Raw genomic sequence first — 26,481 nt, forward strand, 5'->3', positions numbered from 1 at the left:
TCTGGGCGGGGAGGGGGGGGAAGAGAGCGCGGGGGGGGGGGGGGGCGGGGAAGGCACGTGGTGCTTTACGTCCCTCTTGCGCAATGACGTCATCGCGGCCCGCCGCGAGGGCGACGCACCGGGCCAATCGGCGGCGCGCTTAGTGGCAGGGGAGGGAGCCGCGCGCGCCAGTCAGCACGAGGCTTGCACGCGCGCCGCCGCGCGCGCCGGTCGAGCCCCGCCCCTTCCCCGTCGCGGCGCACGGAGGGCGGGGGAGGGGGGAGGGAGAAGGGCCCGCTGGAAGCCAAGATGGCGGCGCGTGCGTGAGCGCGGCGCGGGCCCAGCTCCGAGCGGCGCCGTTGCGGCCGTTCCGCCCCGCCCCGCGCCCGCAGCGCCGCGGCCGCCGAGAGCCCTAGACTCCGCCGGGCGGCCCCGAACCACCCCGGGGGAGGGACGGAGGCTGAGAGCCCCCTCCCCCGCCGCCCCCATTGTGTGCCCGGCCCCCGCCCGCCCGCCTCCCGCTGCCGCCGGGGGGGGCACCGGCGCGGAACATGACCTCGATCCACTTCGTGGTGCACCCGCTGCCGGGCACCGAGGACCAGCTCAACGACCGGTGAGGGGGGGCGGAGGGGAGGGGCCCCCTGGGGGCGAGGGGAGGGGCCCCGGGACAGCGGGGCCGGCCCGACCCCCCCCCCCCCCCCCCCCACCGCCGGGCCGCGGTCCCGCCGGGTCCCGGCGCGTCCCGCTCCGAGCGGCCTCTCCCGGCCCCCGCCGCCGCCGGCTTCGCCCCGCGCGGGGCTGGGGGGCCGCCGCTTTCGCCGCGGGCCCGGCGGGGGGCTCCGGCCGGCTAGGGAAATCCCGGCGTCCGGCCGAGGAAGGGGGTTCCCTGGCCGAGGGAGCGGGTTCTCGGGGATCCCTGGCGGAGGAGCGAGAACGTGTCCATATTAATGAGGGATGGAGCGAGGCAGACAATGCGGATGGGGGATCGCGGTGTGTGAGAGAGAATGACGGGAGCGGCGATAAAGGCGGCAGCGCTGTCACACGCAGCGCCGGTGTGCGCTGCCTTCCCCTGCTCACGCACCGGGTGTTCGATACAAAAGGAGGCCCGGTCTCCGAATCACTGGTGGTGTGCGGTTTGGCTGAGATGGGGATGACAGCTGCCAGCCTGGAAACCACGCAGCTAACTTTATGTAGAATTGGGGGAGAGAAATTGCAGGCTGGGGAGAAACTGGAGTGCTTTGAGAGAAATGAATCCATGAACCAAATTTTCTTCACTGCTTGACGTTTATTTGACAGATCTATGTGGCTGTCAAATATTTCTTCTATAGCAATTGCTAATGGTATGTGTAATAGCTTGCAAATTTTACCTCTGCGCTTTAATACAGGAATTCTTAAAAACTTAATCTTTAATTTCTCACAAATTTATGTGTGAATAAATCGTGGTGTTTAATCATCACTGGATAGAAACCTAAGGTGTTTTTACACTACAGATAAATGTTATTTAATGATTCTGAACAATATTTAAGTATTTTTAAGTCTTAAAAAGCATGAGCTCTTGGTTATACTCTTCTGGTTTTGATACTACCAGTAGGTCAGGGTCCAGGTCGCTTCACAGTTGTTTGTAGTTAGGTCACTCTTCCTAGAGCAGTCTTTGCTGAGATGCCTCTTAGAGCAGGTGAGGTTGAGTGTGTACAGTGAGGAAAAGAGGTAGTTTTAAAGACAGAAATTCTGCCTAGCTACATAGTCTGTATGTTTACACAGGGAAAAGATAAAACAGATCTAAAATCTGAAGTGTGTTAGTGTGGACTGTACTTTTTTCCCAGAGCCTGATAATGCATTTTACAGAATCCTACTTCCTAGGAGGCCTAGCCATTCCTACAGAACCGATTTGCTTTCTCCATAGGTACTGCATTCAAATTTGGCATAGACCATCTTCCTTTAGAGTGACAAACTGAGAGATGATGCTGTACTAGGACTTATTGCTTGCACTCTTTTGGTTTGGAGTAAGATCTAGGCCTTTGAACTTGAAAGGACCCCAGTGGGTTTTCTTTTTTTTTTTCTTTTTATGTTGATAGGCCCTTAGAAAATATTTAGCATGTAATTATCACACTTTGCTCCAAGTGAGAGAGCTCATCTGTTTTTTCTTTAATGCTACCTCTTCTGTTGACATATTTATATAAAATACCAGTTCCTTTCAGTCTTCATAATGCTTTCTTGTTTTTTAAATTTTTTTTTCCTTCTTACCACAGCAGCAGCTCTTACACCTACTTTTTGATACAGGAAGCTTCAAAATGGGTGGTAATTGATATATGGAGAGAGTGCAGCAGTGCTGTTAAGTAGTGACTGTTCTGAAAAAGCAAGTGACTCCTTGATCTGAGCTGCAAGTCAGAAATTTCGACTTCATAAATGTAATTTTACTACAAGTGCAGTCGCTGTGTATCAGAACTTGTAATGCAGTGAAATCAGAATGATTCATAAATAGGGTTGAGGCACACACATATGTGCTGGAAATGCCAGTTCAATTTTATCAGTAGCATTGCTGCTTATTACTATTCTATCAGTGTTGATCAAGATCTAGATAGCTTAATAAATTCTCATACACCTAGAAGTTGGGATCTTGGAACATCTCGTGTCTCTGTGATGGTTCTTTTCTCTCTCACTTTATAGGCTTTTTTGAGTCTGTGCTGCAGCCAGTGATCAGTCAGGGTTTTTTTCTGTCTGTATTCTGAATGATAGTTGTTTCTCAAAATCAGATTTTGGGATCATATTTCTGCATTGTATGCTTTCAGTAATGGATTTGTGTTCTGCTCCTGAGGAGTAATCACTTAAAACCCAAGGCATTTATCGCTGCAGTCCTGTGTGTTCAGGATACAGGACACTGTTGAATTTTGTAATTAAGCATTTGATACATTATGCTTAATAACCAGTGTAGATGTGTGAAGGCAGTAGTTTTTGGAAACCATCCTTCTTCTGAAGTGTTGCTCTGCTCTTAAGTAGTTGAAAAAATGTGAGGAAGTAGTTTTTTCCAGTTTGGTGTGGTGCATTTTCTGTCATTCTGTTCTACAGTTCTTATTAGGTTTTCTGTGTAATTTGTTATCACACTTATTCATGCAGCAACTGTGAGAATAGCAAAACACTTCAAAGAAAAGAGGAGAAAGTAGCTGTAGAGCCACAAATAATCAGAGGACTCCTGAGCACATCTGCTCATCATCTGAAAATACTTCTTACCTAGTGTTTTTGAAAATGTAGGTTAATATTGCACCTTGATGGTAATTATTAGTCCTCTCTTGAATAAGCTGAAACAGTGTTGACTTCTTCACTCGTGTCTGGGAGCTGTGACACTGAAGAGAGTTCACAGAGGACAAGGTCATACTTAATTTTGTTGTTGTATCAGGATTCATCTTTTGAAATGGATAGGGAGGCTAAGCTTTTGTTTAGGATGAACTGAGGTAATTAAGGTTTTTCTAGTAAGTTTATTAAGGAGGACAGGTAACTTGGAATTTTTTCCTCAAGCCATTTGTTGTGAATGCAAACCATGCAAACTGAATATGAGGAGTTTAATGGGAGAAAAATTCAGTATGGCCTGCAGTTTGAGAAACAACTCCATAGGGTATGTGGGATGTAAATAATTAATGGCTTTAGTATTTGAAAAAGAGGTGTCCAGCTTCTGTTGCAATGGGTGTTGGGTATATTTTGTCAATTATCCACGTCTTTTGGGGTTGGAGACTTTGTGCTTTGTGGAGGAAGTTTGACACAGATTCATAGATAAGTTAATCTGAGTAAATTCTTAATATATTTCTTAATTTTATATTGGGTGAGGAAGTGGGTGTAACCATGACAAATAGCCTTTTCTTGGCTGTTATGAAACCTCACAGGAGCAGTTTAACTTCCTGCTCTGGGAAGGAGAAGGGGAGTCTTTCACCTTACAGAAAGGCTTTCCTTACATGAACAAACCTTCACAGACAGGATTTATCTCAAAGCTTTGACTTTGTTTTTACCTTGTACTAAGAAAATTCTTGTCAGCTACACCATTTAAGTCTTAGCATAGAGTAAGATGTAATTTTTGAAGTGGTCATTGACACAATGTTAATGTGGTCTTTCCTGAAGATGAGATGTAATGAATTTGGTTAAACAGAGGGTATTCTGAATATGAGGGTTTAGAAGTGTCATGTAGTAAGTTTCTGGCAGTGACATCTTTGAAACCAGTAGCACACCTGAGAAAAGTTAATTTGAAGCTTCAGTGAGTCTGTATGTAGAGTCATCTTTGGGGGAAGAAAGGATGATCTCGTTCTTTACATGACTTTGTTTTCCCTTAATAATACATTCAGTGCCTGTCTCTGTTATTTGAATGTTACTTACTTTAGGCCGTGCCTGAACTGAAAATTTGTGTACTTTGCATTGCCTGCATTGTTTGCACTCTCTGAATTTATGTGGAAAAAATAGCTAGCAAGAACATACCTTTTTAATCTGCACATCAATTTAAGGTACTGTGCAAGTGATCTGTGGACTTGTGGCTGCTGCTCTGGGAAACGCCACCCCCCCTTGCATTTACTGATGAGCAAATCTGTTAAAAATCTCAAGCAGATGTTGCTGGAAGGAGCTGGCGTAGGGTGTGGTGTGGCTGTGCAGGGAGCCAGCAGGGATGTGGAGCTGGTGTCTTGGCCCCACACGTGTGCAGCAGCCCTGCGCAGGGAGGGAGAGAGAGCTCCTGATAATGAAAGTGTTCCTGTTCAAGTGATACTGCACGACCTGAACACCCCCTCTGCTACGTCTGGGGGAGTACCTGTCCTCTTGTGCAGAGGAAGGCAGCCTGAGCACAAACTTCTCTGCTGGTACTTATGTGTGATCTGCATTGCTGCCCCGAGTTGGAGAAAAGAAAGGATTGACAGATGTGTTCTTAAATAGAGAATCTGCAAGTTTTGTGCAGATAATACAGTACTTCTTTTATCTTAAGTGATTTACTTTGGTGTGCTTTAAACTCTTCCTAAGCTACTTAGCAAAAGTGCAGATTGCCCACCTCAAACAGGAATAGGTGGTTTAATTACTGGGAAGCCATAACTGATGTATTATTTGAATTCCCTGAGTTATAGCTGCTTGATGAACTTTAGTAACAGGCAAAGTGTTGAACTTGGTTTTAGGATTAATTTCTTGAAAGCATAGCCAAATTTAGATTGTGCTCTTTCAGAAGAGAAGAAGGGAACGGTATGACTGTCATGACATTATTATTATCATCAGACTCTTAGATGGAAACACTTTTTAAAATATCAAATGGTTTGGCTGTCCCAAAAGATTTGCACCACCACTCTGGTACTATAGACTGTTACAAGATTAATATGTGCAGCAGTGCATTAAGATTTGATCTTGCTTAGTATTGTTACTTAAGAACAATAATTTGGGAGGTTAAACATCAGAATGTACAGTGTTATTTCATGTCTGGTTGAATGTGGAAGGTTAGTTTTACATAGGCCAGTATTCTAGGCCTTTTTGGACTTTGCTCTGCCAGGGTCCTCTTGTGATTGCAGCTGCGTGCTACACCCCAGATGCTGCTTTTTAGAGAGTACATGTGTAATTGTCTGTGAATGTTCTTGCTGAAACTTTCCTGAGATGTTGTAAGTCAAAGTAATTGCTCTCTTCTGAAGGCGGAGGTTTGTTTTCCCTGCCTCTTACATTGCACTAACTGTAAGTTTCTGATCCCATAGGAAACCGACTTCAGTTGCTAAAATGATATAAAGATAGCCCTGGTAAAGTGAAGATAGTTTAGTGCATTAAGAAGTTGAACTGGTTTATCTCCTTGTTGGGTGCACATCAGAATATTCTGAGAAGTGCTGCGGGAGGGAGAGTTGGTAGTGAAGAACGGGAAAGAGGAAGCAGGGTTGAGTTCCTTCCATTTTGAAAGCAGCAAGTTTATTTTGGCTACTGTAATGTGAAACTGTACTGTGAATGTGATCTGGGCTGAGAGTAGTTGTGACCTGTCACAAGGAATTTGGTAAAATAGTAATTGGGGCACGAATGTTGCTTTCTTTTTCCTTCTCAAATCGGATATGTAAGGTTTGAGTGTATTTGTTGGACCAATAATAAAGTAGGACTAATTGACTAAGATATTAGTAGCTGTATTTTAAGGTTGGCACTGCAAGTCAAAGCTGTCAGAGAACAACATTTTAAGTCAACAACATTTATGCACTAAATATTTGTAAAAGTTAAAAACTATAAACAATGACATATATTTGAGGTAATTTTTGGTATAGTATTTATGAAATATTCTGATTGCCATGTATGATCTTTGTCACATTTTTGATTCAATCAAAAAATAAACATGAAGGGTATGACACTTTCTTTCTTAAACTATCTGAAGTGGATAACTGTTCAGTACACAATTATACTTACATGAAAAATGACTTGACACTTGAGGAAAAACAACCAAGGATGTACCTAAGCTTGGCAAACTGCAAGGTATTGTAGCTGCCTTTTCACATTCCTGGCACAGTTAAAAATTTGTGACTTAAATAGGTGATATTATGTATTTGAAACTTACGTGAAGAAGAGAAGGGGGTTCAAGGTATTTTGTTTTAGTGATTACACTAGCAGCAATCTAATTTGCAGTTACTTTTGCAAGATGCTTAGTGTAAAAGCTGCTATTTTGGCTTTCTTTGCACCAACAGCCATTTATGCAGGAAAAAAAATGCACAGAAAAGCTACTTGTGCTTTTCAGTTGTACAGATTTTTTTTTAACCTTAAGTTCATTGAAGTCCACTAAGGATTTGGTTCTTAGCAACAACTCCACATAGGAGACTGCAGCAGTTGGCATCTGTATGTGCCCCAGAGAAAAGGTGAAGACAAGGCCTGGTTGCAGTAGTTAGAGGATTTTAAATTGGGAGGAACAATTTGGAGAAAAAAGATTTTGAAATAAAAGCACAAACCTAATTTTCACAGCGCACACATGTATTTTGTCCAAACCCTTAAGCTTGACAGTTTAAGTGAAGATGACACAGCATTAGTTACTCCATTACAGGAATAATTATCCAAACTTCAGATCTTATTTGCTCTTTCTGGCATAGAACTATTTTGACAATAAACTCTGTGCTCTATTTCTAAAAGTCTTTCTGTGCTTAAAAAATGCAGGTCACCAACATTGCTTTCTTTTCTCTTACCCTTCCCCTGTAGGGAAATTAGTATTTTGCTTCAATTTAAAAAATGTTTTTGTTTTATATGAGAGAGAACACATACTCACTGATACAAAGGCATGAAGTGCAACAATTCTGAGCACGTTGAAACATACTGTAAACCCAAACAGAAAGGTTTAAGGTGGGAACTCTGGTTGTCTGCATTTACACCTAAAACTGCGAGTTTGGTTCCAGGTGAGGAGTGATGTAACCATTCAATTTGCTGTCTTTGGAAATTTCGTCTTCATCTCACAAGTCTCTCTGCTACACCCAGCATTGTCAGGGTAATTTCTCATACTAAATATGCTTCACCCAGTCTTTCAGCAAATCCTAGCTGCTGCACTTTAAAGTGCAGTGTGTTTTACAGCAGCAGTCCATGTTGGTACAGTGAATATTTAACATCCCAACTTGATTATTTTGTTGCAGTTCTAAAAATGATTTTTAGTGTAGCATTTTACAGTTTGTCTAACTGGCTGATTTTTGTAATCCCAAGCCAGCTGCTGTTAAGGTGATTTCTCAAATTGGTTATATCTATAGTGGAGATGAACCATGTATTTTCTGTAAGGTTGTTTTGGACAGCTTTTCATCAGTAAACTGGTTACTACCTTTTATCAGAAAAAATGCCTGAAGATATTTTGGTCTATCTTTCTGATTTAGTTTTTACATTATAGTGTTTATGAAAGAGTGCAGAATAAAAACTTTGAAAACATTTCCATGATTAGTACTATTTTGGACATTAGCTGTGTTGGGATTTCTTGCTATCATTGTTTTATTGCCAGCCATGAGATCTGCCAGTTTAGTTTGTGGCAGCAGTAGTGTAATGCAGCAGATAAAGTTACCAAGGCTGCTGGAGATTACTGAAATCTTATGAAATTTGTCTTCAGCAAAAAAGAGCCCCAAAAATAATCCACATTTGAGAGAGTGTGTTTTTTGTATGTCAGATGAATCAGTTCAAAATATCTCAAATAGCTGAGGGTGATAATAACCATGCAGCTGTAGTTTGTCTATTCATTAGAAGATAGCCCAGAAACTGCTCTGTACCCAGGTCTTGCTGGTGTTACTTTCTGCCTGCAGCATGTTTGCCATCATCTCTAGTTTAGCTGGGTGCTAATTTTGTCTTTTTTTTTCTATGTGCTATAGAAGTAGTAGTTGACTACTTTAATCCAAACCTGTGATAAAACAACATTTTAAAAATTTGCTTACCATCTTTCATTGTGCTTCATTGTCTATTATCTGTTATGTTTCCTCAACCTCTCACCTTTTTCACCCTTGGGATGAATTATCTCTATATAGGTAGCGAGTTCTGATACAGAACTCTATATAGGTAGGGAGTTCTCAAATGAATCTTGGTTGGCATCTCTGGATTCTACTGAAAATTGTAATTTCACTGGGTAGGTGTCAGCATAGAGTCTGACATTGACTCTACATAAACAAATGTTTGTGTTACAGTATTTTTCCAAAAACTTAACTGGAGAATAAGTATTTGCCTATGGGAATAAAGTTGAATGTACATCTTACTCTGCTTTTGCTTGAAGCCATTGGAGTTTGTCACTTCCTTCAGTAAGGATGGTATAATTTTAATTTTTTGTTCATTTTGCACAATTAATTTTCTTAAATATGTCTCTGTATTTATTCTTTCATTTATTGTATTAAATTCTTGCTATTCTCTATCCAGCCTAAAAATAGTCAGAGCTGTATTTTTTTCTCTCTAGTAAATATCAAGATACATTCTTCTGAAGGGAATTTATGGCTTTTAATCTATTTCATACTTTTTTAGCTTGACTTATTGTTGTCTGATCTTTAATGAAGATCTTTGTTAGGTTGTTGGAACTCTTTTCTTCGGCTTTGAACACAGTATATTATTAACAGCAGTTTTTCTTCTCTCATTTTTCATTTTTTTAAGTCATGGTATACACAGTTTACTGACTTTGACAAAATGTGTCTGTCTCTAGAGCAGTAATTTAAAGGTACTTAATTAAACCTTCGAATGAGATGGATCATTACATCTTGTCATTGTGGGGCAGATTGGGTAGGCAGGAGGTAATCTGGCAAGGAGTGCCCTGTTCCTCATAGGAAGGCTGGGGACTAACAGGCTGTTTTGCTGGAATGGCCAAAGTTTATTTTTTTCTCTTGTGGTGCAGAATATGTATCTGGCAAGATTGTTACCAGAAATAATATGGCCCTAGGCAAAATGTGATGCAGGAGGTACTCAGTGTGCTGCTTCTTCTAGGGCAACCAAAACACTGGTTAGTTACACCAAGGGAGGCACCTGGGGTTTCATGGCTGGGGTACAGGCCGATGGAAAAAAGAATTCTTTTTTTGGCAGTGCAAAAAAGTGTTGGGATGAGCTGTGCACCTCAGAAGCTGGGGTTTCTTACTTTGCTTGTACTGTGCATCAGACAAAGCGATTTGGCTGCTTGTTTTTCTGGCATGGTGCATGCTCTCTACTCTTTATTCCAGGCCTCAGTCCATTCCTAAATCAAAGATGCAGTCTGAGAGAAAGGTTTTGAAGATGTGTTTTTAGTGGAAGACAAAGCAATCTTCAAAGTGAAGAGGAGGTCTGGTATTTAAAAGGTGGTTTTTAGCAAGTTTGCAAAAATGATGTGCCGATAACACTGTGATATCAGAGGTTTGTTGGATATTTCAGGGCTTGGAATTGGAGGAATTGGCAAGTAAAGGACTGGACATACTAAGTGATCTTTCCCTGTTGCTAAAACTAATTCAGAATGAGAATAAGGTCGTTGGACTTCATAGCAAAGCAATTAGAATTCAGTTCTTCTTTGTGCTTTGTTTTTAATAAAATCACTTGTACAAAACATACAGTTGCTTTTCTCTAGTCAAGACACTGAGCATTTAACAATGTGACAGTTCTTACTTTAAAAAATATTTTTATAGCATTTGAATGCTCTAATCAAAGACCATTTTCCAACTTTGCATAAAAAATGATCACAGCTCCCAAAAGCTTAGAGCAAAGGAAAATGGTGAAGAGATGATTTGGGTTCCCGCAGTGGCCTCAGCTGGGACCGGAACCTGGCTCTCCAGGTCTTAAGCTGGTATGCTGGTGAATTCACAGCCTCCCTGGTGGCTTGTTGTGAACTCCTGAAGGAACATCAACAATCTTATCACAGTGGGACACAAAGAGGTTCTGTGATTTTCAGTGACTGGATTTTTATTTTGATAGCATTTTTTAATGGAATCACTACAGCACTGTTCTGACTGTAAAAATGGGATTTTTTCTTTTCTTTGTCTTAATGGGGTCTTTTAATTTTCACTCATTCTAGTTTAACAAGTATACAGCTTCCTATCTGTGTTTTGATAGCTAGCATTTTTTTGTTGTTCAGTGTAGTAACACTGCTCATGCTATTATCATGTGTGCGTTTTTCAAGTATCCTTGAATTTAGAACCATGGGGTTCTAAATTCCCATTATTCGTGTTTTATTATCACAAGAGTATATACTTCCTAAAATGATGGATAGTTGAATAGCTTACAACCTTAGTTGTTTTAAGATTCAGAACTCACCCAACTGAGGTGGTTGATCCAGTTGTTTAGCTGTGGGGTTCTGGCTAAAGAAATGGTCTGCTAAATGTTAAACAAAACAGCTGCAAGGACATTGTGCAGTTGAACAGAATGTGGGACCACAAAATGATGATTTGATGCATTCTGCACCAGAGAACAGTTTTCTATCTGGATTTGCAAACTATACTTTTGGAAATCTACTGCCATAGAAGGACCTCAGATTGAATCTGACTCATTCTCCTGTAATGTATTTTTCTTTTTTTCCCCCCAGAAATGATACTAGGTATTTAGGCAACTTGTAGCTATAGATAGACTTCACTATAGACTTCACTACCAAATCCTCTAGATAAAGTACTAAATAACATGTAGGCATGATGTTAACTCCTCTGTGGCAGTCCTGTCAGGATCATACCATTTGTGATTTCTTCCTGTTTGTATTCAGATTGTTAACTGAAAAGGGGCCATGCTGTTTCATAGTTTATGGGTATTTGCTTATTTAAAAAGCGTGATTGACTTTGTATTCCCCTTGAGCTAGGCTATGGTCATCCTCTGCACTGTTACACTGTGGTGTGGGGTTATGGTTCTGTCTTTTTTTTTTTTAATTTTTTATTCAGAGGGGGATGTTTTTAGTGTCACTGAAATCTGATGAAGGGGTGTAAGTAGTTTCTGAGCTAGAGGAACCAGTCACCAAGCTTAAGAAGTCATTGCTAGTTAGAGGCATTTCACAAATTCTACAGGTGTCTGCCCCTGGTCTTGCTGTTCCTGCTAAAGAAACAGAATACTTCCAGCTGGATATTTAAGTACCTATGATTTTTTTACGGAATGTGTAACTCTCTGACACTTTCCTGGCTCATTGGTGTAACTTTTTTCCTGTGTCACTGACTATAGACGGATTCTATGCAGCAAAACATGAGCTCCCAGCTTTTCAATGGCAAATCCCCTCCTTTTGCTCCTGTGCCTTCAAGTCAAATAGATAGAGATCACATCCTGAAAGCATTAAGTCCTCAATATCAATTGCAGAAAGGCTGAGGTTGAAGGGACCTCTGAATATCATCTGGTCCCATTACCATGCAAGACCATTTACAGCTGGTTGCCCAGGACTGTGTTCAGGTGGCTTTTCAATAACTCTCAAGGGTTGGGACTCTACAGTCTCCCTGAGTAGCCTGTGTAATTGGTCACCCTCACAGCAAAGAGGGTGTTTCCTGATGTTCAGACAGAACCTCCTGTGTTTTAGTGTGTGTCTGCTGCCTCAGGTCCTGTCACTGGGTGCCACTGGAAAGAGCCTGGCTCTGTCTCCTTTACTACCCTTGCTTTAGGTGTTCATATATGTTGAGAAGATTCCCTCCAGAGCTTTCTCTTCCCCATGCTGAAGTCCCAGCTCTCTCAGCCTTTCCTCTTGTGAGAGATGCTCTAGTCCCTTAATCATTTTCGTGTCCCTTTGCTAGACTCTGTCCAGTATGCTCATGTCTCTCTTGTAGTGGGGAGTCCAGAAATCCAAATGTGGCCTCATGAGTGAGTGCTGAATAAAGAGAAGGACTGTCTGCCTCAGCATGCTGGCAGTACTTTCTCTATTGCAGCCAGAATGCTGTTTGCCTTCTTTGCTCAGGGCATGCCTGCTCATGTTCAACCTGGTGGCCACCAGGACTTCCAGGTCCTTTTCTGCCATGCTGTTTTCCAGCTGGACAGTCTCTGGCATGTGGTTGTTCCTGCTGAGGTGCAGGGGTTTGTGCCTTGCCTCCTCTTGGTTCTCATGAGGTTGCTGTGCTCTGGATGGCAGCGATGTCCTGCAGTTGGGTGCCATCAGCAAACTGGCTGAGGGTACCCACTGGCCCATCATCTGCATTCATTGTTAAAGACGGTGTTGAGCAGGGCTGGACCCAGTACTGACCCGTGGGGCACACAGCTTGTCACTGGCCTCCAGCCAGACCTGGTGACACTAATCACCACCCTCTGGACCCAGATGTTCAGACAGTTTTTGGTTCACCTCACTGTCTGCTCATCCAGCCTGAGCATCAATCAACAGCTTCTTTGTGAGGATTTTGTGGAACACAGCGCTGTAAGCCTTGCTAGGCAATATACACTGCTCTCCCCTTGTTCTTCTGTACAGTGATACGAAACCTGCCTTCTTTCCTTAAAACTGGAACTAAAATACATGTTCTATTTTTGCTAATTTTTCCTGTCATGCTTTAACCTTTTTGTGGGCTGTCTTATACCCAACTTAGGTTATTGTCTATATCAGTGTTGTTATTAAATAGTAATGGTCTACTGTTAGAGAATTTCTATTCTACAATCACTGTACTAGCTGAAGACTATTCAGTGACAGAAAGCTGTTTTCAGGACATTGTTTGGTCTTTTCCATTAGCATTCTACTGCAGGTTCAGCACAATGTATTACCATTGCTCCAGAGGGAACTATGAAGTGATAAGAGCTACCTTTATCAACCAAACTGACAATCCTGCAAAACAGGAAATAAAGTTTGGGAGCCATGTTTTGTAAACCTGTGTTGGCTGATACTATGAAATAAAAGAACAGCTGTTCAAGTCAGACAAGAAGTCCATCTTATTTTCCTCCTGTTTTCTGCTGACAGAGACCAGTGCTAGATTAACAGGAGAACAGTGTTAGAATAGGGCAAACATACAGTGATCCTTTTCCAACTTCTAAGAATTTGCAGCTTGGGGATTTCCTGAGCAGCAGGTTTTGATTTAGTATATAATAACCAAATAGTCTTAATTTATAATTCTTGAAATGTAGAGAGGACACAGTGTAAATACTCATGGTTCCCCTGAGTACTAACTGAGTAGAGCAATGGGTTTCTTTGTCATCTAGTTCATCTAGTTCATTTCAGTGTTCTGTGTATTATAGTCTAAACACATTATCCCACTGCCCTGATGAGCAATATGGGTTACCTTGGAGCCTGTCATTTTGTACTTCTGCTTGGGATTTCTTTTTTTTTTTTTTTTTTAATGTGCATTACTTTATTTTTACAGATAATCTTATTGCCTGCTTTTGTGTGGTACTTTAGCATTTGATTTTATGGATTCTTCTCCTTTTCTACCCAGAATGACTTAAAGTGCACTCTAAATCTTCATTTATTCCAGTAGTAGAAAGGTGTAGCTGTGGAAGGCTGCCTCCTTGGAAGCCTCTCTCTAATGTTTGAGGTGGCAGTCAGGGTGAGGATCTTTTTCTATGCTGTATTATGGCACAGAAGATAGCTGGGTGTGACTTTGCATCAATGACAGTATCTAGTGTCAGAGTGTTATCATGGGATTAGGAAACAAATGTATTTGCTTAAGCTTTTCATTGGTGTCCATTTTCTGCATTTTTGAGACTGTTTTTGTGACACTGATAGACTGGCACAGGAGCTCATTTCCATGTGATTCAGGACAGGCAGGTGAGAGAGGTCCTTGATCTGGAGGCTGAGTTGCTCTGCTGGGCCAGATCCTGTGAACTGACCCCAGAGGGGCTTCCCTGGCTTTGGCTCACTGTGCTCAGAGCACTTCAGGATCAGGGACAGGGATTAAGGTTGTATTTACCTTTTAAATGTTGATAGGTATGTAATACTGTTCTCCAGTGCTTAAATGGATTGTGTCATATGGGTGTGTCCCCTTGGCTATCTGCTTGTTATTTTTATTAGTATAAGTGTTAGACTTCCCTTGGAAAAGCATTGTAGTGGTACTTGAGTACTTCTGTCTGCGCTGGTGTGGAAGTCCCATGTTTGTTGGCATACAGACTTCATTGACATATTAAGTTGTTTTAAACATCACTTAAAAAAATCTACCGGACCTGAAGTAGCTTTATTTCTTATTTATTTCCCTACTTGAAGTTGTTCATCGTACCAAGCTGGTTTTAGGGGTTTTAGTGTTTTGGGATGTGGTTTTTTTTTTGTTTGGTTCTTTCTGTGTGTGCCTGTGTGGTTTTTGTTTGGCTGGTTTATGTTTTGTTTATCTGGTTGGTTTTTTTAAAAAGTACCTTTTCTTCCTCTGCAACTCTTACCTTCAGTATTTTGAAATTGAGTTTCTCTATAACTCTTTTGCATTTTTGAGCCTAACTTGCTTTTATAAAACCAGATATGGTGGAAGGATGGCTCCTGAGATGAACTTGTCTGGAAATAGAAATCTTCTTTGAGAAAAGTAATGTCTTGTGATGAATAAAAGTGCCATGTCAGAAATCTGAGCTGTGTAGTCCTGACCTAGAGCCTTTTTGGTTGCTTAGTGTGAGCATAGATCTCTTCTATTCTGATTAGTTTCTAGAGGCTAGAAATTGGAGCTTCAAAACTTGAAATAAAAGAAATCCCTCCTTGTCTTGGACAAACTGAATTTATTTTCCTCACAACTGTTTTTGGATTAATTTCACTAATAATATTTAAAGAATGTGTGTCTTGATAGAAGCCATCATCACTAAACTTTTTGTCTAAAAGTGTTACCAAGCCTAGTGTATTTCTTCAAAAATGTTTGTGATGAAAATGCTTATTGCTTCTAACTTCGTCCTTTGAAGTAGTTTAATTGCCTTTAATGAGACCTTTTTGAAGTGTAGTCTGTCAAGGCATTTATATTGGAGATTTCATTTACCATAGAAAGGTCTTATGACCTTGATGTGAGAATTGACTAAATCATCTCTGCATTTACCTCTTCCTCCAGAGCACCATCAGTTGAAATTACTGCACTGTATAATTAAAATTAACCTGATCTTAAATAAGCTTTTCCCTTCAGAGGGTCAGTGATACAATACCCTGCAACTGTGCAGGTAGAAAGGCTTAGATTGCTGCAGGAAATTATTTCAAGTTTTTATTTTCACAGAGAGACTCTCCATACAGAGTATACAAACACATCTTTCTGCTTTGTTCTTGTTTTCCTCCTGGTTTGGTTTTGTGATTGGTGTTCATGTGAATGCTGGTGCCAGCACAAAAAAGGGGAGGAATGAGGATTTTATGGCTTTTAATCTATTAAAATTACCAGCAGCTCAGCAGGAACAACTCCAGTAGTGTTCTGCATCAAATTCAAGTCCTTATGGACTTGTAGGAGCATATGAGCAGTGCTTGATAATTTTGCTGTTACAGCAGTTGCATATGAGATGGTTGAGGCATTAGATAGTTTTTACTTGTATTTTTCTTTCTATAGAAGAGTTTAGTACTTTCAGCATTGTTGCTTATAGCTTTCTCTGTTCCCTCCTGTTAAAAATTGACAACAGCCTCTTTTCAGCAGTATTAGATCTCTTTTGGCCTGTGCTTGTTGCAGATAGACCTGCTCTCTTGAGATTGATGTTAGTCATGGATTCATTGCCTATTCAAGTCTTGGCTTTCTGAGCATATTTCTTTCCTATTATTTCATTTTTTACAGGTATAAAAGGAGTATGATGATATTTTTCAAATTTTAATGCTGATTTCTTTGGTAGTGGTCTGGTCTTGTGACCAAGGCTCAGATAAGGAAGCTTTAAATGTTTCTCATAGACTAGTCTAGTAACCATCTCCAATAAAGTGCTATTCTTTTGCCATCAGCTTTTCTTGAAGGCAGTGCAATGAATTTAAAGGTAGGTTTTCCTATTCTGTAATTATTACTCATGCTTGCCAGGAGAGAAATGTTAATGGGAAACTGCTCAGGATTCCTGTGGGAAATTGTTAGGTGATAAACTCAAGACATAGAACTTCAGGGATGTTTAACTTCTCAGGTATCATACAGCAATCCCTGCTTGCTGTATAAAACCAAATGATAAGGTGAGGAGTGTATGCTGTTCAACTTGGGGTTCATTCCATAGTTTCCCACAGTAGTTCACTCTTGTGGGTTACCTTTTGCACAGATTGCATGAGAAGCTTGTGTTTTCTCTTGCTTTTGTGGGTTATCTTCACAGAAACCTTGTCTGCCTATGTACTCTTGGCCTGTGTGAAGTAGTTGTGGCTGGAAATTGGGAGTGTGAAATCGCCTACTTACATATTGGCAGCTTGGCTTGGTTAGCAAAAGGCAATTCTAAAGACATTCAATTCCATCCTGCTGTCTTCTTTTCACTTCTCCCTTCTTCTTGGGCTTGGAAGTTACTTCTAACAGTATAAAATACCTGGTTTCTCAAACAGATTTAGACATTTTTTTCTTTTTTTTTTTTTTTTCCTTTAGGACAAGTACTTTGGAGTTATACACTGTTGCTAATGTTAAGATTTCACTGTTTGGACCTCTAGTCTATTTTCTTTCTCATGCTCAGGGTTTGAAGTAGCTGAAGTCTGATGTCCATAGCCTGTGTGTAGAAACTGAAATTAAGCAAGTAAAAATGGAGGATTTTAAGGCATGGATTCAGAGGAAGACAGTGCTGGTGTGCCTGTTTTTTTTGCTAGGTTTAGAAACGTGTTACTGATTTATGCTAGGATGAGCATGGTACCAAAGCTGAGATTTTTTTATCTTATTTAAGACCTTACACAATTTTTACAGAATTAGTCTTGGTTTTATATCTTGATAAAATGCAAGTTCTCTGACTATAATTGGAAGCTCTTTGAGGATTTTTCAGGTTGCTTGTCTTCTTTGGGAAGAAAGGGACCCAAGCTTTAATTGACATGCTTACCTGATAGTACTCCAGTGTCTTTGCTGCCCATAGAGGATCTTTCCTCAGTGGATTGGAAGTTACCTTAGAAATTACTCTATTGCTTTCTGGTTTTAGAGGCAGTGTCCTGTAAGCAGGAGTGGTATATGGGTTGGCCCTTTCTTGTGCTCTGATATTTTGAGCTTTTGGAAACATTGTCTAACTTTAGTAAAGGTAATGTTCTACATAACCCTATAAATAGTGATGTTTCTCTGAATTGTTTCTTCTGTTAGTCAGAATTTGTTTTTGTCCCTTTTGCTGTTGACTTTTGTTCATCTATTTCCTTGTGTTTTCTGTTTTGGGGAATATACTGTCATATTTTTGGCTCTCACGTGCCACATACTTGGATTTCCTAGAGGATTATAATCCTTTCTCCTCTGGGATACTGTATTCAATCTTATACAAGGAAATACAAGTATATCTACAGTTCCTGGTCATTGCTTTATATGTTTATTTTGTGCATGAAATTGTAAGTGGTTGTAACAAGGTGAGAGTAGTGGTTTTTGATAGTGACTTGCAAAACACACAGAAAGGCAAGCAAACATTGGTTCTGTGGCAAGGGTTAAACTCCAAAGTAAAACAGCCTCACAGCACCAAGTAGCATTTATATTAAACTTCAATAAATGTGGTGGTAAGTTGTTCCCATAACATCATAAGTATGCTGGGTGAGTGGATGTTGTGGACTGTGGAGTATGTAATCAAATTAACAGCTTCGTTTCTTTCTGTTTCAGATTAAGGGAAGTTTCAGAGAAGCTGAACAAATATAATTTAAACAGGTAAGGCATATCATATGCTGCTGTAAATAATTTAGGAAAGTACAATTTTTCTAATAGCAACAAGAAGCAGAAGATTTTACAGTAGGTGATGGAACCTTAGAAATCCTCAGTGCTACTGATACTGAAGTCCAGACATGCTTCAGATAACACAGGAAGAAAATGAGGGGTTCTCAGTTATGATAAATTGTATTATTAAAATCTTCATTACAGAATGACTTCTTAATATGAGGTATAAACCCTGTTGTTTATTGCTGATCAGATTAAGTGAAAACTATTATCTTTTAAGATATTTTCCCTGGATTTTATGTGCTGTGTGCTTCAATTAATGCATGTTTAGTCATTTTTGAAAGTTTTTTGTAGTGGTAGCCACCACTGCACATTTTTCCTTTCATGTACAGCTTGACTTTTTTTTTATTTTACAGACTTCAAAAGTTCTAGAATACTGTAAATTCTCACTTTTTATTTGCAGCCACCCGCCTTTGAATGTATTGGAACAGGCCACTATTAAACAGTGTGTGGTGGGACCAAATCACGCTGCATTTCTTCTGGAGGTAAGTTCCTGAAATCTTCTCGGATAACAAACTTGAAACCGTATAGTTAAAATTAGGTATTCTAATATTAAATTGATTAATACTCTTCAATAACTGAAGACTTGTGTTTTAATTTTTTTGGTAAACTTGACTTACATTTCAGTTTTGAACATTTACTTTTCTTGTTCTAAATACAGGATGGTAGAGTCTGCAGGATCGGTTTTTCAGTTCAACCAGACAGATTGGAATTGGGTAAACCTGAGAATAGTGATGGGTAAGGAATGCTTTACTTCTAAGATATTTTTTAAACTCGATAAGCAGCTTGGCTGCTTTTCTGGTTTTGTTTTTATTTGTTTGTTTTCAAAGTAGATTTTGGAATGGGTACTTTGAGTAGAGACACAGTGGTTATGGTGGTGCAGCCAAACAGCCTAGCTTGACAAACTGGTGTAGGAAGAAATAGTATATGTGATTATGAAAGACTCACAGACTCTCTTTAACTTGAAGAAACAAGCTACTCCAAAAATAATCCTTAAGAAAGAAGCTGTGTTAAACTGTTAAGCTTAATGTAGAATCCACTCTGAAAGTAGTCCCATCTGGCAAGGCTCACTTTCTAGATCTGTGGTCCTTAGTCCAGGTAAGTCCCCCTTAACAGGACTAATTAATGGTTCACATTTGAATTTAAACTACTTAATATTGAAGTAGCATACTCAGGCTCAGGTTTATAGATAGAACACCTGCTGATTACAATTTGTACATATACACTAATGGAAAATTTAGCACAGTGGCTAACTCCAATCACAAATTAGCTTAATATGTATTTGCATCTGTGCTATTATGGATTGCTGATGTACGTAAGGTCTGTTAGGCATGCTTTCCACTTTCTTTTTCCAGTGTACTTCTTAATATACAGTTAGATTAGTTTGGAATATTCCCCAAGGGTGTTGCTTAAGCTGGTATGTTACCAGACTAAGTCCCTGAGAATTTCAACCTGGGATTCCAGGTTTTGTTCTTAACCCATTTGGGATTGTTTTGTGACTGATTTACCATCTTTTACTTTCAGTTCAAAGTTGAGCAGTGGCTCAGGGGCAGGAAGGACATCCAGGCCAGGCAGGACTAGTGACTCCCCATGGTTTCTGTCTGGTTCTGAAACTCTGGGCAGACTGGCAGGCAACACCCTTGGGTAAGTTTTGATAGGATTGAGGCTGCAATCTGTTTGTTCCATATTTGAGTATATGTGTATACACATATATAAATTGTATGCAGTATGTCTAAGGGAACGTATAACTACAGCAGTTGTGTAGGTAGGGTATAACAAAAAAACTTGATTGACTTGGTTAAAATAACAGACATTTAAGTGACCCTTCAGCACATAGGGTACAGAGAATTTTTCATATATGTGCAAAGAATAACTTGGTTTGGGCTGTGTTGTCTTCTTTTGAATGTTTTTTTAGTTCCTTGATTTTTGAAAAACAGGCTTTTAGAGGGACACAATCAATTTAAACCATGATAGGCCAGGAGCATACAGTGAAATGAGTGCATTTGTGCAGGAAGAACCTTCATTATGGGCTCCGTTGTTTTGTGCCTTCCACTCCCTTGCCCCAAGTCATAAATGGTGTTTTGATAGCCAGGGTCCTATACATAGTAATGGAAAAGGAACATTTGGAAAAGGTTGTTTCTCAGAACCTTTAAAATTGTACTATATGCAAAATGTACTGTATAGATCCAGATTTCTTGTCATTAGCTTTAAAATTGATGGTGTCCCTTTTTATAGAAATGTAATTTACATTCCATAATGACAGTGATCTCTTTGTTATGTGTTTTTGTAAGACATGTCTAACTATGCTGCTTCCTAATGTTACTGACTACAGTAATAAGAACCGTGGTTTCTGCATGTGAATGATTTGTTAAGAAGAAGGAACTACAGTGATTATGTAGTATACTAACTACAGTGATTATGAGTATATACTCTATCATACTCATACAGATCATATTTTCCATGATTTTCCAGAAATTTTTTTGTTTTTTCATTACCAAATCAACTAATTTCATTTGGGCCTTAGTTGCATGAAGAGTAACCCATAACCTTCCCAGTTTTTTTCTGAAACCATTACGCATCTTAACCTAAAAATCCGTGTGTTAAACATCAAAGACAAACTAGTATTGTCATGTTTAAGAACTTACTGTGGGACATGTAACACTTTTTTTTCCCTCCTTATTCTTAGCTAAGCATAATGTGTTAAAATTGTTTGAATCTTAGAGATTAACCCTGAAGTGTTCCTAATGTCTTCTCTTGAATGTCTCAGAAGTAGGTAGTTGCAAGTAACTGAACTAGTAGAATAGCAGTAGGCACTATAACTAGTCTGTTAAATGGAGGGAGTAATTATCTTAATAAATTGAATCTAAACCCATTCAAACTGTAGAGCCATTAGAGTAGGTAACTGGATTTGAAAAATTGCCAGCATGTTGCTGCATAGTAGAGAGATGTGGTAAACTAGTAGGTGAACAGAAATGAGATGAAAGGTTTCTATTCTATATTAATATTTAGTTTAGGTTTAGATGGCTTTAATAGCAATGGCTGTATCCTTATTTGCCTTAACAGGGCCAGGGTAGGACACACAGGGAATATTTGGATTGTTACACAAATAGAAATGGTTTTAACTGTTAGATGTCTAAATGATGCCATTGATAGTTTATAACTTAAAGTAGAAATTGGATCTGTAGTGAGTATTAATATCTAATATAGAACTTTTTCTTTAACCCCACCCCTCCCTGCAGAGTGTTGAATTGAAAGTTACTCAATAGAATTTGACTTCCCCTCAGTCCTGTTCTTTTCCTCTCAGCCACCTTCCCACCTTTAGAACAGTTTAAGTGGCTCATTTTATTTAAAATGTCACATTCTTTAGTATTTTGTCTTTCTTTTTTCTGTTTTCAGTAGTATATTTTTATTTTTTAGAATTCTCTTTTAACTCATGAGACAAGACTTTTCCTAAAGACATAATTGAACTGCTTTTTGTCTTGTCATTGTCTCTGGTCTCTAGCTAGAATTCTGGAAATGTAGGTGTCTGACAGAGCCTTGTCTTAAGCAAGACACTCGAGTTACTCTGTGATTGCAGGGTCTTGTCAGGAGGAAAAAAAACCCCAATTAAAAAAGGGTGCTAGTAATCAACTGAAGGCATACAATGCAAGACAAGTATTCTTACATAATTAGCTTTTGATAGACTTTTAATGTAAATTTATTAGATACTGTTTCAGAGAATGTATCTTTATTTTCATGTCTGATTTTAAATGTATTTTTGAAAGGAGTTTGAGGCTTCAGGTGGTCGATAGCAGGAAGGGTCTGCTGATACAGATTATTAAGTAGCAGTAATACCATATCCAATAACCTTTAAGGTGTATTACAAGATAAAGCTTAGCTAACCTTGAAGAACAAGCTAGAGTCTCTTGTCTTTCATGGCAGCAGATTATCTTGTCTTAAATTCAGAGCAGATTCAATTGACACAGATCTGTGGTGATAATTATTAATGGATAATTGTAATGAAGGTGAGGTGTCTATTTCTACAAATCACTGTCTTTTTGTTGCCTTATTTTGATGCTGATTTGTAGAAACAAAGAAACCGTTCAGTCAGTTAAGGCATGTTTTTGCAATGTGTGCAGTTGTTGATTTCTGCAATAGGAATATGTAAAAAGTAGAGTATCTCTTGAAAACTATTCCTGAGGATCAGAGAACTATCTAGTGTAAGATTTCTTTTGCTGTGGAGAAGATGACTTGATTTTTCTAGTATAATCTCAACCAATTTCTTAATGTAAATCAAGTATCAGAATCTTTAGAAGATCCACCTAAGCATAGTGATGTTCTGTCAGAGCCACTGACAGTGAAGTTGGTGCATGTGTGCTTTTATAGCAGGAAATTGACAGATAAGTGTTAAATGTTATGCTGCTGCTACTGCTTTTAGAAAAATCTGGGAATTGATCCTTTTATGTGTTTATGTATGTATACATCCACGCAGCTATATGAGTAGGAAAGAATGCAAGTTCCAGCTGGAGTCCTGTTTTTTTATTTCTTCTGCATATTTCAGAACTTTATCAATTTCCTGGTGTCTTGTTCTGTCTAGTTTTGAGAGTTACTTTTATAATGTTTGTCTGTGAAGTCAAGCTGCAGTATTTTTCAGAGGATGTTAATAAGTTATTAGTAATAAAACTAAAGATGTTTGAAGTAGTCCCCAAGGTATGCTGCTGTACTAAAAGAACAAATAATCTAAATCTTTTAGAAGTCGCTGGAGTTCAGGGGTTGGTGGAAGTGGAGGAGGATCTTCTGGTAGATCATCTGCTGGAGCTCGAGACTCTCGAAGGCAGACCAGAGTGATACGCACAGGACGTGACAGAGGATCTGGACTGCTGGGGAGTCAGCCACAACCAGTGATTCCAGCATCAGTCATTCCAGAGGAACTAATTTCACAGGTGTGTGAACTAGAAACTGCTTGTTGCCAAAAACTCGCAGAGCTTCTCAGAGCATGTGTACCAGAATGTGTTGTAGTAGTACCCGTTCTCCAAGGAGTAATGGCATGCAATTGAAGAAATTGACTTTCCTTATCTGACTTGGTTTTATTCTTAAGTACATAGTGGAAGTGACAGACTTTTGGATTAGAATTAGAATTTTCATTTCCAAACGTCACCCAAGACAAGGTATATGTTTAATGTAGATGAGAAAGGCTGTGTTTGGTTGCAGAGGGGAGATTTAGTGAGAGAATCAGATATTTGAGAATAATATCAAATGTTAAGTTTCTTGAAGGAATGTAATGAAGGAAGGCAGATTCACTCTTTTTTTTTTGTGTTTGATAGAAGGAATGATCCATTTCAGATGTAAATGAAAGATAGAAAATTTATTTATTCTCTTGAAAATACTGATAATTTTTCTTCATGGACACCTGTGCTTAATTTTTTATAAATGTGACTTTTATGAATGTTGGGTATATATTGCTCTGCTTTTGCCTTTTAATGCACTAAAGTCTGAAGAGGTGCTACAGTCTATTAAAACATTTTCCTCTATATTTGAAGAAAAGAATACGTTCAAAATATGTGACTAGTTCATGCATTTTAACTATTAGATTAGAACTAGTTCCTGGTTGACATTTGAAATACAGAAGTTAGTTGCTAGGCAAAAGGTAATCCGCTTTACTTCCCTTGCTGTGATATTTTGCCTTCTTTGTTTAATTTTATTTTTAAATAGTGTACTTTTTTTGCCTTCAAAATAGAACACGTCTGAAACATTTTTGAGGTAAATTGAAAGCAGAGCAATGGGAAAGATCTTAGCAGATGGTCTATAGACTCTAGGAAGTCTGAAAAATCTGTAAACTTCTGGCATAGAAGTTTATGACAAAAAATTTACCTTTGTGTGCTATTAGAATTTTTTTTTTTGCTTGCCAGCAGACCATTTTATTTGGTGCCTTATTTTTACTCTGTTGTGAAAGTACTCAGTACTTGTTTCTTACATTCTTTTGTTTCTGATCTTTCAAAACTCTCATAATCTCTGACATTTGGTAGAGGCTAGTCTGGAAAAACAAAGTGCTCTGAGTCCTAGGGTCAGTGGAATAAATCAGAGTTTCTCTCTTTTTTTGTAAATTCATTGGACTTGATATTTGGGAGGTTTTATCTACATTTGCACTTTGTTAATAAAAACTTCAGTGTTGCAGAAACTGCTGATGATAAGCCTTTAGAAACAGAATGATGAGGAAAATAGAGTCATTAAAGTGGTTTTGTTTGAAGGGCAGTGGAAAGAGAAACCAGTGTAAAAGGGATTGAAGTGTAGTTTTGGCACAGCAATTGATTGCAAACTCTGTTGATTGACATACTAAGTTTAAACACTTTTATAGAAACATACAGAAACTCTCAAAACCAGATTATACTTATTATTTAACTGCAGCATTAAACATTCCAGGAAGTAGATTCTAAGATTCTGTTAGAAAATTTAGTGACAAAGGGGTTCAGTGACCTAACTGGAGCTGAGAGAAGGCTGGATATCAAGTACATGATACTGTGAAAAATTGATAGGAGCCTGTGTCTGTATGTACTGTTATTGACTTGTGATTCTTATTAGACTTTTTTTAGACTTAAGCATTTTCTTATGAATAGTGGTTGGTGATCTGAGAATGACCAGTAACCAATTCACTCTGCTCTTATAGGCACAAGTTGTTTTACAAGGGAAGTCCAGAAGTATTATTATCCGAGAACTCCAACGAACAAATCTTGATGTAAACCTTGCTGTAAATAATTTGTTGAGTCGTGATGATGAAGATGGAGATGATGGGGATGACACAGCAAGTGAATCATATCTTCCTGGAGGTTTGTATCCTGCAACTTTTGATAAAAAATCACCAACAAACATGTTCTTATTTTTCTGTATTTAAGTACTGACAGTGAGTTCTGTGCTGTGCAAGGTACGCAGCGAAGACAATTGTTGCTTATAGGAACAAAGTCTAAAGATGTATAAAACAAAAGAAGGACTGGGATGTCTTGAGGGATTAGAATAGCCACTGAAGAGTAACTGTTGATAGTGTTTGTTGGGGGGCATGAAAGTTATGGGGTTTTTTAGGATCTCAGGCTTTGTAACACTGGCATTACTTTCGTCTATTTTGCTGCTCAGTGAGATGCTGAGACTGCTGTGTGGCTTGCTCATAAAAGCTAATTCTAAAACTTTCTAGTGACTTGCATGTTTTTTACTACTAACATATATTCTTAATATTCATAAAAGTTTTTAGAGCAAAAATTACGTGCTTTTCTAAAATCAAGAAGCCTTAATAGAGGGCAAAACACTTTACAGTGGTTACAATTAGATTGAGAATTTAGTCTTCATCTCAGGTTCCCCTTATAAATGCTGTTCTGGCTATAATGGCAAAATCCTGTAATGTAAGTGCAGCTGTTTTTGAAATACTGCCTGTCCCATAAAATTGCTTTTTATAAAAGACTTTGAATCTTCTTTTGCATTGGCTAAATAATTTAGGCAGTCTTTTCTTTCTGAGTGAACAGATTGGAAAACATAGCAGCCAAATCCAGGGTTGTGTTAGTTGCACTGCACGAAAAGAGCACATCTGAGCTCTGACTACATAGTAGCTTTTCTTCTGTGTGTCAAAATGATGTTTTGATATTTTTCTAATAAATGGTTGTATTTTGGTTTTTTCTTTCTGCTCATCTGGTTCACCAGGAAGGTTCATGGGCTTCGTCCATCTTTAGCTTGTCAGTCATGTGATTAGAGAATGGGTTTTTTTTAATTTCTGCAACAAAAACTTTGCATTTCATTTTGCTTCTTTTAGTTTTAGTTGCATCTGTCAAGCATCTTTATTTTGCTGTAGAATCAAGACTCTTTTGGTGAAAGGGGTGAAAAATCTTGAATCTCAGTCTTATTTTTTGGTGATCAGCTCAATAGGATTAGACAGATGCACTGGAGGAAGTTAAATCTCAGAAGTTTCCAAGTGTTCAAAGCACTTCTCAGTCTTAAGGATACCCAAATGCATTCCTCCTGAATTGACCTTAGGAAGATAAATTACAGTTAGGAACTTCTACTGTAAATTACTGCTTTTAACCATACTAACCAGCCTTCAACAGCATCAGCTGTTCTCTGACTACCTCTTGTGATTCTAAGGATCAATTAATAGGGACTGTCTGACAACCTGTGACTGGTAACATTTATTTGAAGGTGCCTCCACTACAGTCTGTGAGTCTCATCTATTTGAGATGGGTTAAAGTGATATGCAGAGTTTCCTTGTCCTCACTGGATGTCCAGAAAAAAATTTTCTCCTTGGCTTAATCTTTAAATCTTCTTCCCTGTTCAGAGTAAATTTCCTGTAAGGGATTGCAATGTCCTAAAAGTAGGTATTTTCCCTGTTTTACCCCACAGAGAAATTGAGCTATTTTTTCCCCGGTTTTTATGGGAAAATATATGGAAATGATGGCTGAAGTGACAC

General features: G+C 39.1%; 1 protein-coding gene across 1 annotated transcript in view; it reads left to right on the forward strand.

Moving 5' to 3' along the window:
- Nucleotides 1-492: 492 nt before the first annotated feature.
- The window catches only part of UBR5 (ubiquitin protein ligase E3 component n-recognin 5), an 84,850-nt gene continuing 58,861 nt past the window's right edge, over nucleotides 493-26,481 (forward strand). Inside the window, exons 1-7 of the mRNA XM_066564868.1 lie at nucleotides 493-592; nucleotides 17,949-17,993; nucleotides 18,463-18,544; nucleotides 18,721-18,797; nucleotides 19,584-19,703; nucleotides 22,792-22,981; nucleotides 24,703-24,862. Coding sequence (XP_066420965.1) covers nucleotides 531-592; nucleotides 17,949-17,993; nucleotides 18,463-18,544; nucleotides 18,721-18,797; nucleotides 19,584-19,703; nucleotides 22,792-22,981; nucleotides 24,703-24,862 — 736 coding nt within the window. The 5' untranslated portion in view covers nucleotides 493-530. The remainder of the gene's footprint in view (nucleotides 593-17,948; nucleotides 17,994-18,462; nucleotides 18,545-18,720; nucleotides 18,798-19,583; nucleotides 19,704-22,791; nucleotides 22,982-24,702; nucleotides 24,863-26,481) is intronic.

This window comes from Molothrus aeneus, chromosome 1 (genome assembly GCF_037042795.1).
Source record: "Molothrus aeneus isolate 106 chromosome 1, BPBGC_Maene_1.0, whole genome shotgun sequence".
Taxonomy (NCBI): Eukaryota; Metazoa; Chordata; class Aves; order Passeriformes; family Icteridae; genus Molothrus; species Molothrus aeneus.